The sequence below is a fragment of the Ranitomeya variabilis genome, chromosome 3, assembly GCF_051348905.1.
Source record: "Ranitomeya variabilis isolate aRanVar5 chromosome 3, aRanVar5.hap1, whole genome shotgun sequence".
Classification (NCBI taxonomy): Eukaryota; Metazoa; Chordata; class Amphibia; order Anura; family Dendrobatidae; genus Ranitomeya; species Ranitomeya variabilis.
Window position 1 is genome coordinate 463,796,872 of NC_135234.1, and position 13,741 is coordinate 463,810,612.

The 13,741-nt window shown below is 40.3% G+C and overlaps 1 protein-coding gene across 1 annotated transcript in view; it reads right to left on the reverse strand.

Annotated features, from left to right (window-relative positions):
• IL1R2 (interleukin 1 receptor type 2) overlaps positions 1 to 13,741 on the reverse strand; it is a 44,848-nt gene that overhangs the window by 11,821 nt on the left and 19,286 nt on the right. Inside the window, exons 5-8 of the mRNA XM_077299664.1 lie at positions 10,848 to 11,022; positions 10,577 to 10,642; positions 10,231 to 10,363; positions 1,800 to 1,945 (exon numbers count right to left, since the gene is read on the reverse strand). Coding sequence (XP_077155779.1) covers positions 1,800 to 1,945; positions 10,231 to 10,363; positions 10,577 to 10,642; positions 10,848 to 11,022 — 520 coding nt within the window. The remainder of the gene's footprint in view (positions 1 to 1,799; positions 1,946 to 10,230; positions 10,364 to 10,576; positions 10,643 to 10,847; positions 11,023 to 13,741) is intronic.

Here is a 13,741-nt window from a genome sequence, read left to right on the forward strand (position 1 = left end):
GACCAGACAACCCCTTTAATTTATTAAATGCAACGTAGGAGAGGTCTATAGTACACCAATGTCACACATGTATACAAGTAAGGCTTCATACACACTGCAGAGATTCTCTGCTCTGGGAGATTCCAACTGTGAGAAGACTGGGAGGAGTGGATTTTATACCAGATCTGAATGATAAATGAAGTCTTCGGCTCTGAATGCCAGAACTTAAGTGAAATCATCAAGTCACCTGTTTCGCTTCTTTGTAGACTAACCATATATTACAACGGGAGAATCGTTTGATCTTTTTTTTTAATAAGTGTGCCTAAATAGATTTATTTATTGAATGCATGCCTACGGTTGTTGTCATGCTGAAAGGTGAAATTCCTCTTCATCTTCATTTTTTAGTAGGTATCTGAATATTTCTATACAAAATTGATTGATATTTGTAATTGTTAATAATTATTTCCATCTTGACTAAAGCCCCAGTTTCAGCTGCCAAAAAACAGCCTCCAAGCATAATGCTACCTCCACTATGCTTCACTGTGGATATGGTGTTCTTTTGGTGATGCGCAATATTTGCTTTGAGTCAAACATGTCTTTTGGAATTATGGCCAAAAAGTTCAGCCTTTATCTCAGACTATTTTTTCTTTTTCACATGCTTTTGTCAGATTTGATATAGATTTTGGAAAACATAGCCAAGCTTGAATACCGTACTTTTCTTTGTAAGAAAAGGCTTCTATCTAAATTGAGGTGGGCATTATACCACCAGAAGGGAATTTTATACATTGAAAGGAAAACAGGAGTAATTATGTAACGTGCCAGAAAATATCACATAAACCATATTGGAATTCTCAATATTGTGTGATGCAGTGACCCCTGTAACAGGTAGGGGGCGCTGCATGGTCTCCCCAGTATGCACACGGAGGCGTATTAAGGCCTTGACAGTGCGTGGCAGTTGTGTGCATGGATGTGATAGTGAGACAGTGTCCGGCATTGTGGTTAATGGGAGGTATGTGTCACAGGGATGGATGCTCCCTGCGATGCAACCCGGAGTATCTTGTCTTTAGACCACGTAAGCACTGAAGATGTCATTTAGTGCACCTGGGTCCGGGTTGTGGGTAGCTATGAGAGATGGGAGGGTCTGGCTACCCACATACCTCACCTCTGAGTGGGGGCGCTCACTGTACCTTTTTCCCTGCAGGAGTTTGAGGACCTGCAGTGATGTCATGATCATGTGACCAGTGCATGTGATGTTACCTCACCTGTGGGTGTTGATACAGGCTACCTAAAGGAGGTGTGTTTAGCGCATGGGAGTGGGAGTGAGTGTCTGTGAGTCTGTCAGGATGAACAGACTTCCATGTGTCCAGGCGGGACACTACTGAGCGTCCCGGTATGCTCTCTGAGTGTGGACCTGAGTGGCCTGTGTGCTGTAGGTCCGGGACAGTCAGTGTTGGAGTCTCCTGAGATTGAGACGTCCTGGAAGCACCTAGAGACCGTGGACCTGGACGGTCTGTGCTGAGGACCTGGGACTGACGAGGAGTCAGTGAGGAGTGGAACTCCTGAAAGGTAACCCCGGATAAGGGGATGATAATATACAGCAGAGAAGCCTATCTGCTGCATGAACAGACTGGGGGTTGTGATAAGTTCATGAAATGTAACGCAATGGACTGTACGTCATGTGGTTTATGATGTGTAGTAAACCAAATAAGACTGATATGTGTGAGATATCGTGCCTGAAGTGTTTATCCTGCTGCCAAGCGAGTGCCCCCCAAGACACGTGGCAAGCACAATCTCACAATTGTTATACTGTATATTATTACCTGCTTCTTTGATTTGTGTTGGCAAAACCTCTTGGCCATAGTTATTCATTGCTATACATTTGAAGTCCGTAATAAAATCCTTCTCTTCGATCTTTTCAAAAATCAATAGTCTTTCAAAGAATTGTCCTTTAGTCTCTGTAGTTGCTCTAGTTACAAAACAAAATGTATGGTTATTGGTGAAAAGCAATTACTCTGATGAAGTACAGTACGGGAGGGATAGAGACCTCAGAAGGGACGACAGTCACGATTTACATGCAGCATGGGAGAATTTATACAGGTTTTTGAGGGGTATACAGATGGATTCAGGGTGTTATACACCCCTCTATGCAATGCATGCACGAATGAATGCATCACAGGCGTGGATTAAGGTGATAGTCTTATGTCACACAAGAAAAAACTGGTGACAGGTTCCCTTTAATGTTCTTCTTTGTATTCTTTGTACCGCACCGAGATGAAACAGCAGCATGGAGGACAATATACAACATTACAAAACTGAGCTGCGTGGCTGTGAATCCAGCACTTAAGTCTGATAAAACATTTTCTACAAGCATCAACAAGACCTGTCTTGTTTTACTGTGTGGGGTACTTTGCAACTCTCCTTTGCATAAAGTTTAAAAGGAGCTGTAAGTAACCTGACACCTCAGGTATAAGTGGCTTGTAAGTGGAGAAAGCATATTTCTCTGCTATGAAGATATATTCTCAGATGTATTGGAAAGTTATTTTTTTCCCTGTACTATTGATTTATACAAATGAAATGACAGTGACCATTTAAAGGGAAAAAGTCAGCACATTTTGACATTTGAAAGAAGTGATATTGCTGGATAGGCACTTGGCCTCCAATAAAAATAATTTTATACCATCTAAAGCAGAGGTGTCAAACTGCATTCTTCGAGGGCCGCAAACCATGAGTGTTTTCAAGATTTCCTTAGCATTCCACAAGGTGCTGGAATCATTCTGTGCAGGTGATTAAATTATCACCTGTGCAATACAAGGAAATCCTGAAAACATGACCTGTTTGCGGCCCTCGAGGAATGCAGTTTGACACCTCTGATCTAAAGTCTAAGATTTTTTTTTTTGTTGAATAAACCTATAAAAAAATATAATATAAAATATAATATTTTTTATCTATATTGGAGGTATTATAAATATAGTGCAGTTAAATTGTAATTTAAGTTAATTTTTTAGAAGAAGTAACGTGTGTGTACATTAAACCTAACACTATTGCTGGCATTAATGTGATGAATATCCTCATTATTTAGCAGTTTCCTCTCTGTAGGCATAAGTGATCTACAGCAGCATTATTTTTGTGTATGTGGCCTGTTTTCCCACCAGCATCTCCTCTTCTGCCCTCCATAGACTTCAATAGGCAGCACCTGCAATTTTATCCCATAGTGAAGACAGAACTGAAGACAGATTTGAGGAGTTTTTGAGAGTAAATGATCAGTGCAGGGGAAAGAAGTTTCTGGTAAGTGGGGATTTTTTTTTTCTAATAAAAAACCTTGTAATATGTTATAATTATATATTTGCTTGTAGTGTTGATTTGTAAAAAAAAAATAGCAGCTACTGTTTAAGGCTTCTTTCACACTTGCGTCGTGTGACGTACGTCGCAATCCGTCGTTTTGGGAAAAAACAGATCCTGCAAATGTGCCCGCAGGATGCGTTTTTTTCCCATAGACTTTTATTTTCCTGTTCATATAGAGAGATGATGCTTGTTTTTTCGCAAGATGAGTTGTACTTTTGAATGACTCCATTAGTTTTACCATAAACTGTACAAACAATTCCAAGTGCAGTGAAAAAATATCAGAGGTTTGAAAAAAAAAAATGAAGGGGTTGTGTTGTAATTTTCCGAGACCCGTAACATTTTCATTTTTCTGTCGATGGAGCCGTGTGATGGTTTGTTTTTTTTGCAGAGCGGGATAACATTTTTAATAACAGTTTGGAATAGATGTGACATTTTGATCACTTGTTACAGCATTTTTTGTGGTATTACAGCAACCAAAAAAATTAATTTTGTCATTCCTGATTTTTTTCTGTTTTTGATATTTACTGATCAGGTTATTTGTTTTTATATTTTGATAGAACTGACTTTTCTGAATGCGGTGATATATATATATATGTATATGTGTATTTTTTTATTATCTTTATTTTTAACGGGGGTGATTTGAATTTTTATATTTCTTTAAAATATTTTTTTTTATATTTTTTTTATTTATTTGTTTGTCCCCTCAGGAGACTTCAACCTGGGACCATCTGATAGCTTGTGCTACATACAGCAATATCACAGTGTTGCTGCATATAGTGACAAGTACTGTCTTCTTTGAAGCCTGGCCACATGCAGGGTTTCAAGGGAGATCTGTAATGACAAACATGGATGTCTCCAACAGTCCATTGGCTCTCGTAGCAATCCATTTGTGACCTGCGATCACGTCATGGATATGCCAACTACCCACAGCGCTCGCGCTGACGTCAGAAAGGTGAAGTGAGTTCATTGGCCATGAACTCGCAGGACCTGTCAGATGGCACCACGAGCAGGAGAAATTTCTCACGCTCCCGGTGCAATCAGACAGGGACTAGCAGTTCACAGGGAGATTCTGAGCACACGGTGCTCAGTGTCTACTGGATGACAGGCTGGACCCGTCGTGGGACAAATGGATTAGCAGCATCTCTAAGAAAAGGTGAGGAATATTGTTGTTTTTTTACTTTAACTCTTTTGCAGATGACGAGGGCATTGGGGGAATGGGCGAGGTCGTAAGTATGGATTAATTAAGATTATTAATGGAGTCTGTGTCATTCTTTCAATTAAAGGACTTTATTCTGGGTGTCTGTTTTCTACCAATGTGACTATGGTGTTAGAAATGCAGGTGTCTTATTGGTGCCTCTCCATTACTAACCTCGGGGCTTGATGTCACCTGACAATACAAAGGTAACATCAACCCCCCAACTATCACCCCTCTTGCCACCCCTACAGGGCAAGTAGTAACAGTGAGGCTAAGTGCCAGAATTGGCACATCTTAGAGATGTGCCATTTCTGGGGCAGCTGAGAGCTGATGTATTTAGCCTGGGGGCCAGTATCCATGGCCCCTTCCTAGGCCATTAATATCAACCCACAGCTGTCTGCATAGCCTTTGCTGGTTATTAATTATAGGGGGATTCTACGTAATTTTTTTTTAGGGTCCCCTATTTTAATAGCCAGTAAAGGCTAAGTATACAGTTGTGAGCTGATATTAATATCCTGGAAAGCTCCATGGTTATTACCTCCTTCCCAGGCTATAAACATCTGCCCTCAGCTGTCGGCTTTCCCTCTGCTGGTTTTGAATATTGTGCGGGAGCCCACGCCATTTTTTTCTGAAAATTAATCTTTTATTAATTAAATACATGTACAGTAATTTGCACACACACTGTACTAATTGTATTTGTCACAGACATCTATATATCTATTCTATTTGTATTTACTGTATGTAATCCATCTCTTCTATCCTGTCGGCTCCTGAAATGAGTTTACAGTACATGGCACATGAATTGCCTGTTTTTTTTCTATAAATAAATTTCTTATCTTATCTAAATTTCTTTATCTTTTATAAATTTCTTCTATAAATAAATACACATATACCGTATATGTGAGTGTGTGTCACTGGCATCTATATATCTATCTATTCTATGTGTATATCTCTATTGTATCTATTCTATTCTAACCTGTCACAATGTGATTATACTGTACGTGGGACATCTATCTATTATATATACATATATATCTATATATATAATTGTCTAAGGGGTACTTCCGTCCGTCTGTCTGTCTGTCTTTCTGTCTACAACTTCCGTCACAGAAATCCCACCTCGCTGATTGGTCTCGCCAGCTGCCTGTCATGGCTGCCGCGACCAATCAGCTATTAACCCTGTGTGTCCCCAACTTTTTACTACTGATGCTACCTATGCAGCATCAATAGTAAAAAGATCTAATGTTAAAAATAATCAAAAACCTGCTATTCTCACCTTCCGTCGTACGACGATGCGCTCGCGCCTGCCGCCATCTTCCGTTCCCAGAGAATGCTAAGTCTTCTGGGTAATTGCGCGATGCATCCTGGGAACGGAAGATGGCGGCAGCCGCGCGCTTATCGCCAGAGCTAAGCTGGATTCCGGCGGGAGAGTATATAACTATTTTTTATTTTAATTTTTTTTTTTTAACAGGGATATGGTGCCCACACTGCTATATACTGCGTGGGCTATGTTATAAACCGCGTGGCTGCTATATACTACATGGGCACTGTTATATACTGCGTGGCCTATGTTATATACTGCGTGGCTGCTATATACTACATGGGCACTGTTATATACTGCGTGGGCTGTGCTATATACTGCGTGCCCTGTGTTATATACTGCGTGACCTGTGTTATATACTGCGTGGCTGCTATATACTACATGGGCACTGTTATATACTGCGTGGGCTGTGCTATATACTACGTGCCCTGTGTTATATACTGTGTGGCCTGTGTTATACACTGCGTGGCTGCTATATACTACGTGGGCACTGTTATGTACTATGTGGGCTGTGTTATATACTGTGTGGGCTGTGCTATATACTACGTGCCCTGTGTTATATACTGCATGGCCTGTGATATATACTGCGTGGCTGCTATATACTACGTGGGCACTGTTATGTACTACGTGGGCTGTGTTATATACTGCGTGGGCTGTGCTATATACTACGTGCCCTGTGTTATATACTGCATGGCCTGTGTTATATACTGCGTGGCTGCTATATACTACATGGGCACTGTTATATACTGGGTGGGCTGTGCTATATACTACGTGCCCTGTGTTATATACTGCGTGGCTGCTATATACTGCATGGACTGTGTTATATAGTACGTGGGCTGTGTTATATACTGTTTGGGCTGTGTTATATACTGCGTGGCCTGTATTAACGCATTGGGTATTCTACAATATGTATGTATATAGCAGCCACATAGTATATAGCACAGGCCACGTAGTATTTGTCTGCTATATACTACATGGCTCCTATATACTACGTGGCCTGTGCTATATACTATGTGGCTGCTATATACATACATACATACATATTCTAGAATACCCGATGCGTTAGAATCGGGACGCCATCTAGCATATGTATATATATATATATATATATATATATATATACACTCACCGGCCACTTTATTAGGTACACCATGCTAGTAACGGGTTGGACCCCCTTTTGCCTTCAGAACTGCCTCAATTCTTCGTGGCATAGATTCAACAAGGTGCTGGAAGCATTCCTCAGAGATTTTGGTCCATATTGACATGATGGCATCACACAGTTGCCGCAGATTTGTCGGCTGCACATCCCAAAGATGCTCCATACAAGGCAGGATGGATCCATGCTTTCATGTTGTTTACGCCAAATTCTGACCCTACCATCCGAATGTCGCAGCAGAAATCGAGACTCATCAGACCAAGCAACGTTTTTCCAATCTTCTACTGTCCAATTTCGATGAGCTTGTACAAATTGTAGCCTCAGTTTCCTGTTCTTAGCTGAAAGGAGTGGTACCCGGTGTGGTCTTCTGCTGCTGTAGCCCATCTGCCTCAAAGTTCGACGCACTGTGCGTTCAGAGATGCTCTTAGGCCTACCTTGGTTGTAACGGGTGGCGATTTGAGTCACTGTTGCCTTTCTATCAGCTCGAACCAGTCTGCCCATTCTCCTCTGACCTCTGGCATCAACAAGGCATTTCCGCCCACAGAACTGCCGCTCACTGGATTTTTTTTCTTTTTCGGACCATTCTCTGTAAACCCTAGAGATGGTTGTGCGTGAAAATCCCAGTAGATCAGCAGTTTCTGAAATACTCAGACCAGCCCTTCTGGCACCAACAACCATGCCACGTTCAAAGGCACTCAAATCACCTTTCTTCCCCATACTGATGCTCGGTTTGAACTGCAGGAGATTGTCTTGACCATGTCTACATGCCTAAATGCACTGAGTTGCCGCCATGTGATTGGCTGATTAGAAATTAAGTGTTAACAAGAAGTTGGACAGGTGTACCTAATAAAGTGGCCAGTGAGTGTATATATATATATATATATATATATATATATATATATATATATATATAAATGTTTGTGTTGTTGTGTTTGATGAATATTTCCTTTGAAATCGATGTCTAAATGACATAGAGAATTGCTGTATGTAAAAGCTCATGTTAAAATCCCATTGCAATCGGATAGCAATTGCACTGCATTCGGATGTAAATCAGATGCTAGTTGAGAAAAATGATATTGTACTTTCGTGACACTCGAATTACACTTGTGTGACTCTCGACAGGGAGACTCGGACCGATTTTTCATATGTTTAGTGTGACTCTGGCCTAATGCAAATAGTGTTACCAACAATTGCTATAAAATAAGGACTGACATAGTACCAACCATTTCAGTATTAAAAAATGTCATTTGTAGGACAGTAGACTGACTAGGAAACACTAAACAGAAATAGTTCTCCCAAAACCAACTGAAGAAATACTTAAAGAAGCACTCACATCAACATTTTTATCCTCTTAACATATTGCAAACATCATATTATATAGCACTATGCCCTTACAATTGCTCATTTTGCCTTTCTACACAGATAATTCTTCTGTTTTCCATTAGGTCTATGACCGCATGTGATTAAAAATTGACTAGCTGAATCTAAAGCTCCATGTAGAAACAGGAGGCCAGTTTACGTTGCATAGTCATGAGTCACTGCAAAAATATATGGCAGTGGAGAAACTATGCCTCTGGCTCAGGAGTTAAAGAGGGGAATGACAAATGCAGGGAAAAGAGACTTCCTGTTTCTTTATAGAGCAGAGAAAATAGAACAATTATTTGGGTAGAAGGGCAAAATCAACAATTGTAAGTAGTGATGGGTGAACCCGAACAGTAAAGTTCGGGGTCCGTACCGAACACCTAGTGTCCAGGAAGTTCATGTTACTGTTTGGTTTGGCAGCCCGAACTTCTGTGGTTTCCCACACTGTTATCTTTGTGACAGCTCAATAAACACCAGTGGCTCTGATCGTTGGTAAGTTTGTTACCACCTGTCAGAGGGCTGCGGTTCCCACACCGTCAGATGTTAGCATGTGAGCCAGCAGCTCTGACCAGCTGTAGAAAGGTTATGATCATACCGCCAATCAGAGCCGGCATTTCCCATGCTGTCATTGCAGATGACAGCGTGGGAAACAGCTGATGTTCCGGCACCCCATTCATCTGATTGGGGTCTGGGTTTGGGTTGAGTTCAGATACTGTTCTGGTAGCCGAATCAAACTTTTTTAAATGTTTGGCCAAACCCGCCGTACCCGAACATCCATGTGTTCGCCCATCTCTAATTTTAAGTACACAGTGCTATGTAATATGATGATTTATTCACAATTGGGTGCCCCAAGTAATTAAACCCATCAACTATAAGCGTAATGTACCACTTTAACCAGATATATATCACTGAAATGGCGATCAAGCATGACTGAAGGATGATCCCAAAAGGTGGTATTTTAAGATAAAATGTCACTTTATTGAAAAACAATTAAAACAAAAACATTAACAATAGACAGGTGCTAAATCCAGTGAAAGAGGGACTTCATTGCCATAGGGTATTCCAATAAACTGGCCAAAATGAAAATTCATATAAGTCTAATTTCAATAAGAGTAGGTTACAAAATCGGATAATAAATCCTTTCAGGATGTGAATAAATTTCCAGCAGTATGAGGGTCAATGGTCCTTCCTCACAACTGCATTGAATATTTGAATATTTGTAAGCAAAAGACTCATCTAGTAGCAATTCGTTAAATAATCATAATATGATGATTGCAATATATCAAGAGGATAATAACTTTGATGTGCCATCCAAGTAAGAACAGGACAGCACACTGACCAATGTGCACACAGAACATCCATGTGGCATCTGATTTTTACAGACACATTCCCATTATTAGGCCATGTTCACACGTTCAGTATTTTGTCAGTATTTTACATCAGTATGTGTAAGCCAAAACCAGGAGTGGGTGATAAATACAGAAGTGGAGCATATGTTTCTATTATACTTTCCCTCCGATTGTTCCACTCCTGGTTTTGGCTTACAAATACTGATGTGAAATACTGAACGTGTGAACATGGACTTAACCTCAGAAAGTGATCCTTTTTTTTAATATAGACATCTGAAAATGGACAGTTGCTGATGTCACACAGACGTTTTCATACTCTAGTCTGAACGTGGCCTAAAGAGCATAGCAGGAGTCTTGGGAGCTGGGCTGCAGTGCTGAAGACTCCATAGCTCTTGCTAGCTCTATTGATGGGACATCATGAAAAAAGGAGCACCTATTGATCTAAGAGGGACCTCACAATGTCATGTATTGTTAGCTTGCTGAGACTTACATTTTAAATTTCTAAAATCAAGTAAAGTTTACTTACTGTAGCAATCCCTGTGTAACACGCCGATCTTTTGAATAATTGTTCAGGAATGTGTCATTTGCCAACCACCAAACCATAAGATCACTATCACCATGGCCTGCAAATACTTTGCATGGAATGACTAATCTGGAACCTTGTAAAATATATGAAAAATAATTGTCACTAATCAGTGAAATAAACTCAGAATAACAAATCTGATAAGAACTGAATAGGAGGAATGATAAACTGAAACAAAATGTCATCCATTTGTCAGTTCTTCCATGCTCCAAGACTTATATGACAGTAATATGAACGTCTGTATCATATCTATCATACTTGACACAATCCTAAAGCCGAGGTATCATACCTATGGCAGCTGCTATAGCCTTGCGATTAGGATTCAAAATAACAGGGTGTTGTCCCTTCCATTGCTCTAAAATATAAAAAAATAAAATGAATAAAACTGTTAACAGAATTATGAAACTGCAATAAATTCTACAAGGATGTAACTATTTTACAACTAGGTCAAAAATAAGGTCATCATGACAAGTTCCGTTCTTCTTTCAAAGCACAGCTTGTACGGGACGTTTCCTGTGTGGTCAGTATTTGTATGACAAGGTCCTTAAATTAGTAATTACCAATAATCCGAAGTTGGATAATCCTTGAAATGCTGTAATCTACATTCTCAAGGGAAAACGTTAACTGACATTTGTAATAGCCCTCATCATCATGGCAGACATCATTTATCGATGCATATGTGGTCCCATCCAAGTATCTGTATTTGGAGCCATCATTAGTCAAAGGTTCTCCATCCTAATAAGATAAAAAAAGATTTGGTTATGCATTACTTTCTTTTAGGCTGGGGTAACACTAGTGTATATTCTCTCATGCAAGAGAATTAGGCCGATCATGCTAATGGCACTGTCAGAATTTGAGCCGGGTGTCATCTTACTTTCGCATAAGAAAATTGAATCACAGGTGCTGAGAAGATGGAGAACTTAATTTCTCCATCTTCTCCATTGTCTCTGTGCGAGTACATCAAACTGCACTCGGATGAGATTTGAGTGCAGTCCAATGTTTCACACACACCCAAAGACTTGTATGGGTGTGCGTGGTCCAATCATCATACAGTATATTGGGCCCCACATAGAACTCCATACAATATAATGGGCCCCACATAGTCCTCCATACAGTATAATGGGCCCCTCCTAGTCCTCCATATAGAATAATGGACCTCACATAGTTCTCCATACAGTATAATGGGCCCCACATAGTCCTCCATACAGAATAATGGACCCCACATAGTCCTCCATACAGTATAATGGGCCCCACATAGTCCTCCAAACATAATAATGGGCCCCACATAGTCCTCCATACAGTATAGTGGCCCCACATAGTCCTCCATACAGTATAATGGGGGATGGTGAAGGCATTGTGGGCCACTTTGTGCCATTGTGGGCAGATCACAGACATGGCACAAAACTAATGTCATTTCAAATGGCAACATTCTGGCTTTAAGAAACACTAAAATAAATCAAGAACAAAAAATGTGGTAGTCAGTAATGATTACTTTTTTTAACCAAGCATAAGGAAAAAATTATGTAATCACTCAATTCTGAGGAAAAAATTATGGAATCACCCTGTAAATTTTCATACCCAAAAATAACACCTGCATCAAATTAGATCTGCTCGTTAGTCTGCATCTAAAAAGGAGTGATCACACCTTGGAGAGCTGTTGCACCAAGTGGACTGACATGAACCATGGCTCCAACACCAGAGATGTCAATTGAAACAAAGGAGAGGATTATCAAACTCTTAGAAGAGGGTAAATCATCACGCAATGTTGCAAAAGATGTTGGTTGTTCACAGTCAGCTGTGTCTAAAATCTGGATCAAATACAAACAACATGGGAAAGTTGTTAAAGGCAAACATACTGGTAGACCAAGGAAGACATCAGAGCATGAAGACAGGAAACTTAAAGCAATATGTCTCCAAAACAGGAAATGCACAACAAAACAAATGAGGAACGAATGGGTGGAAACTGGAGTCAACGTCTGTGACTGAACTGTAAGAAACCGCCTAAAGGAAATGGGATTTACATACAGAAAAGCTAAACAAAAGCCATCATTAACACAGAAAAAAACAAGGTTACAATGGGCGAAGGAAAAGCAATCGTGATCTGTGGATGACTGGATGAAAGTCATATTCAGTGATGAATCACGAATCTGCATTGGGCAAGGTGATGATGCTAGAACTTTTGTTTGGTGAAGTTCCAATGAGATTTATAAAGATGACTGCCTGAAGAGAACATGCAAATTACCACAGTCATTGATGATATGGGGCTGTATGTCAGGTAAAGGCACTGGGGAGATGGCTGTCATTACATCTTCAATAAATGCACAAGTTTATGTTGATATTTTGGACACTTTTCTTATCTCATCAATTGAAAGGATGTTTGAGGATGATGAAATCATTTTTCAAGATGATAATGCATCCTACCATAGAGCAAAAACTGTGAAAATATTCCTTGAAAAAAGACACATAAGGTCAATGTCATGGCCTGCAAATAGTCCAGATCTCAATCCAATTGAAAATCTTTGGTGGAAGTTGAAGAAAATGGTCCATGACAAGGCTCCAACCTGCAAAGCTGATCTGGCAACAGCAATCAGAGAAAGTTGGAGCCAGATTGATGAAGAGCACTGTTTGACACTCATTAAGTCCATGCCTCAGAGTCCGCAAGCTGTTATAAAAGCCAGAGGTGGGGCAATAAAATACCAGTGATGTGTTGGAGTGTTTTTTTGTTTGTTTGTTTTTCATGATTCCATAATTGTTTCCTCAGAATTGAGTGATTCCATAATTTTTTCCCCTATGCTTGGTTAAAAAAGTAACCATTACTGACTACCACATTTTTTGTTCTTGATTTCTTTTAGTGTTTCTTAAAGCCAGAAAGTTGCCATTCTAAATGACTTTAGTTTTGTGCCATGTCTGTGATCTGCTTTTTTTCTACAAAATTAAACAACTGAATGAACATCCTCCAAGGCCGGTGATTCCATAATTTCTGCCAGGGGTTGTACAATGTAGAAAGAGAGTGTATATGTTTCACTGACTATGTAATACTAGATGTTTCCAACCAGCTAACGCTCGGCACGCTCATTGCTATCTAATTAAAGCTGCTGGTGATTAAACTAAAGTAAATAATGACAACATTCAATAGCGCTTACACAGGTGGTAAATGAACTTAAAATGAAGTTAATAACAATAGTGTGGTGATGTGTTGGGGGCGGGATTATGTGTGGTGATGTGGTGGGGGGCGGGATTATGTGTGGTATTGGGGTGGGGGGCAGGATTATGTGTGGTGATGGGGTGGGGGGCGGCATTATGTGTGGTGATGGGGTGGGGGGGCAAGATTGTGTGGTGATGTGGTGGGCGGGCGGGATTATGTGTGGTGATGTGGTGGGGGGGCGAGATTATATGTGGTAATGTGGTGGGGGGCAGGATTATGTGTGGTGATGTGGTGGGGGGCTGGATTATG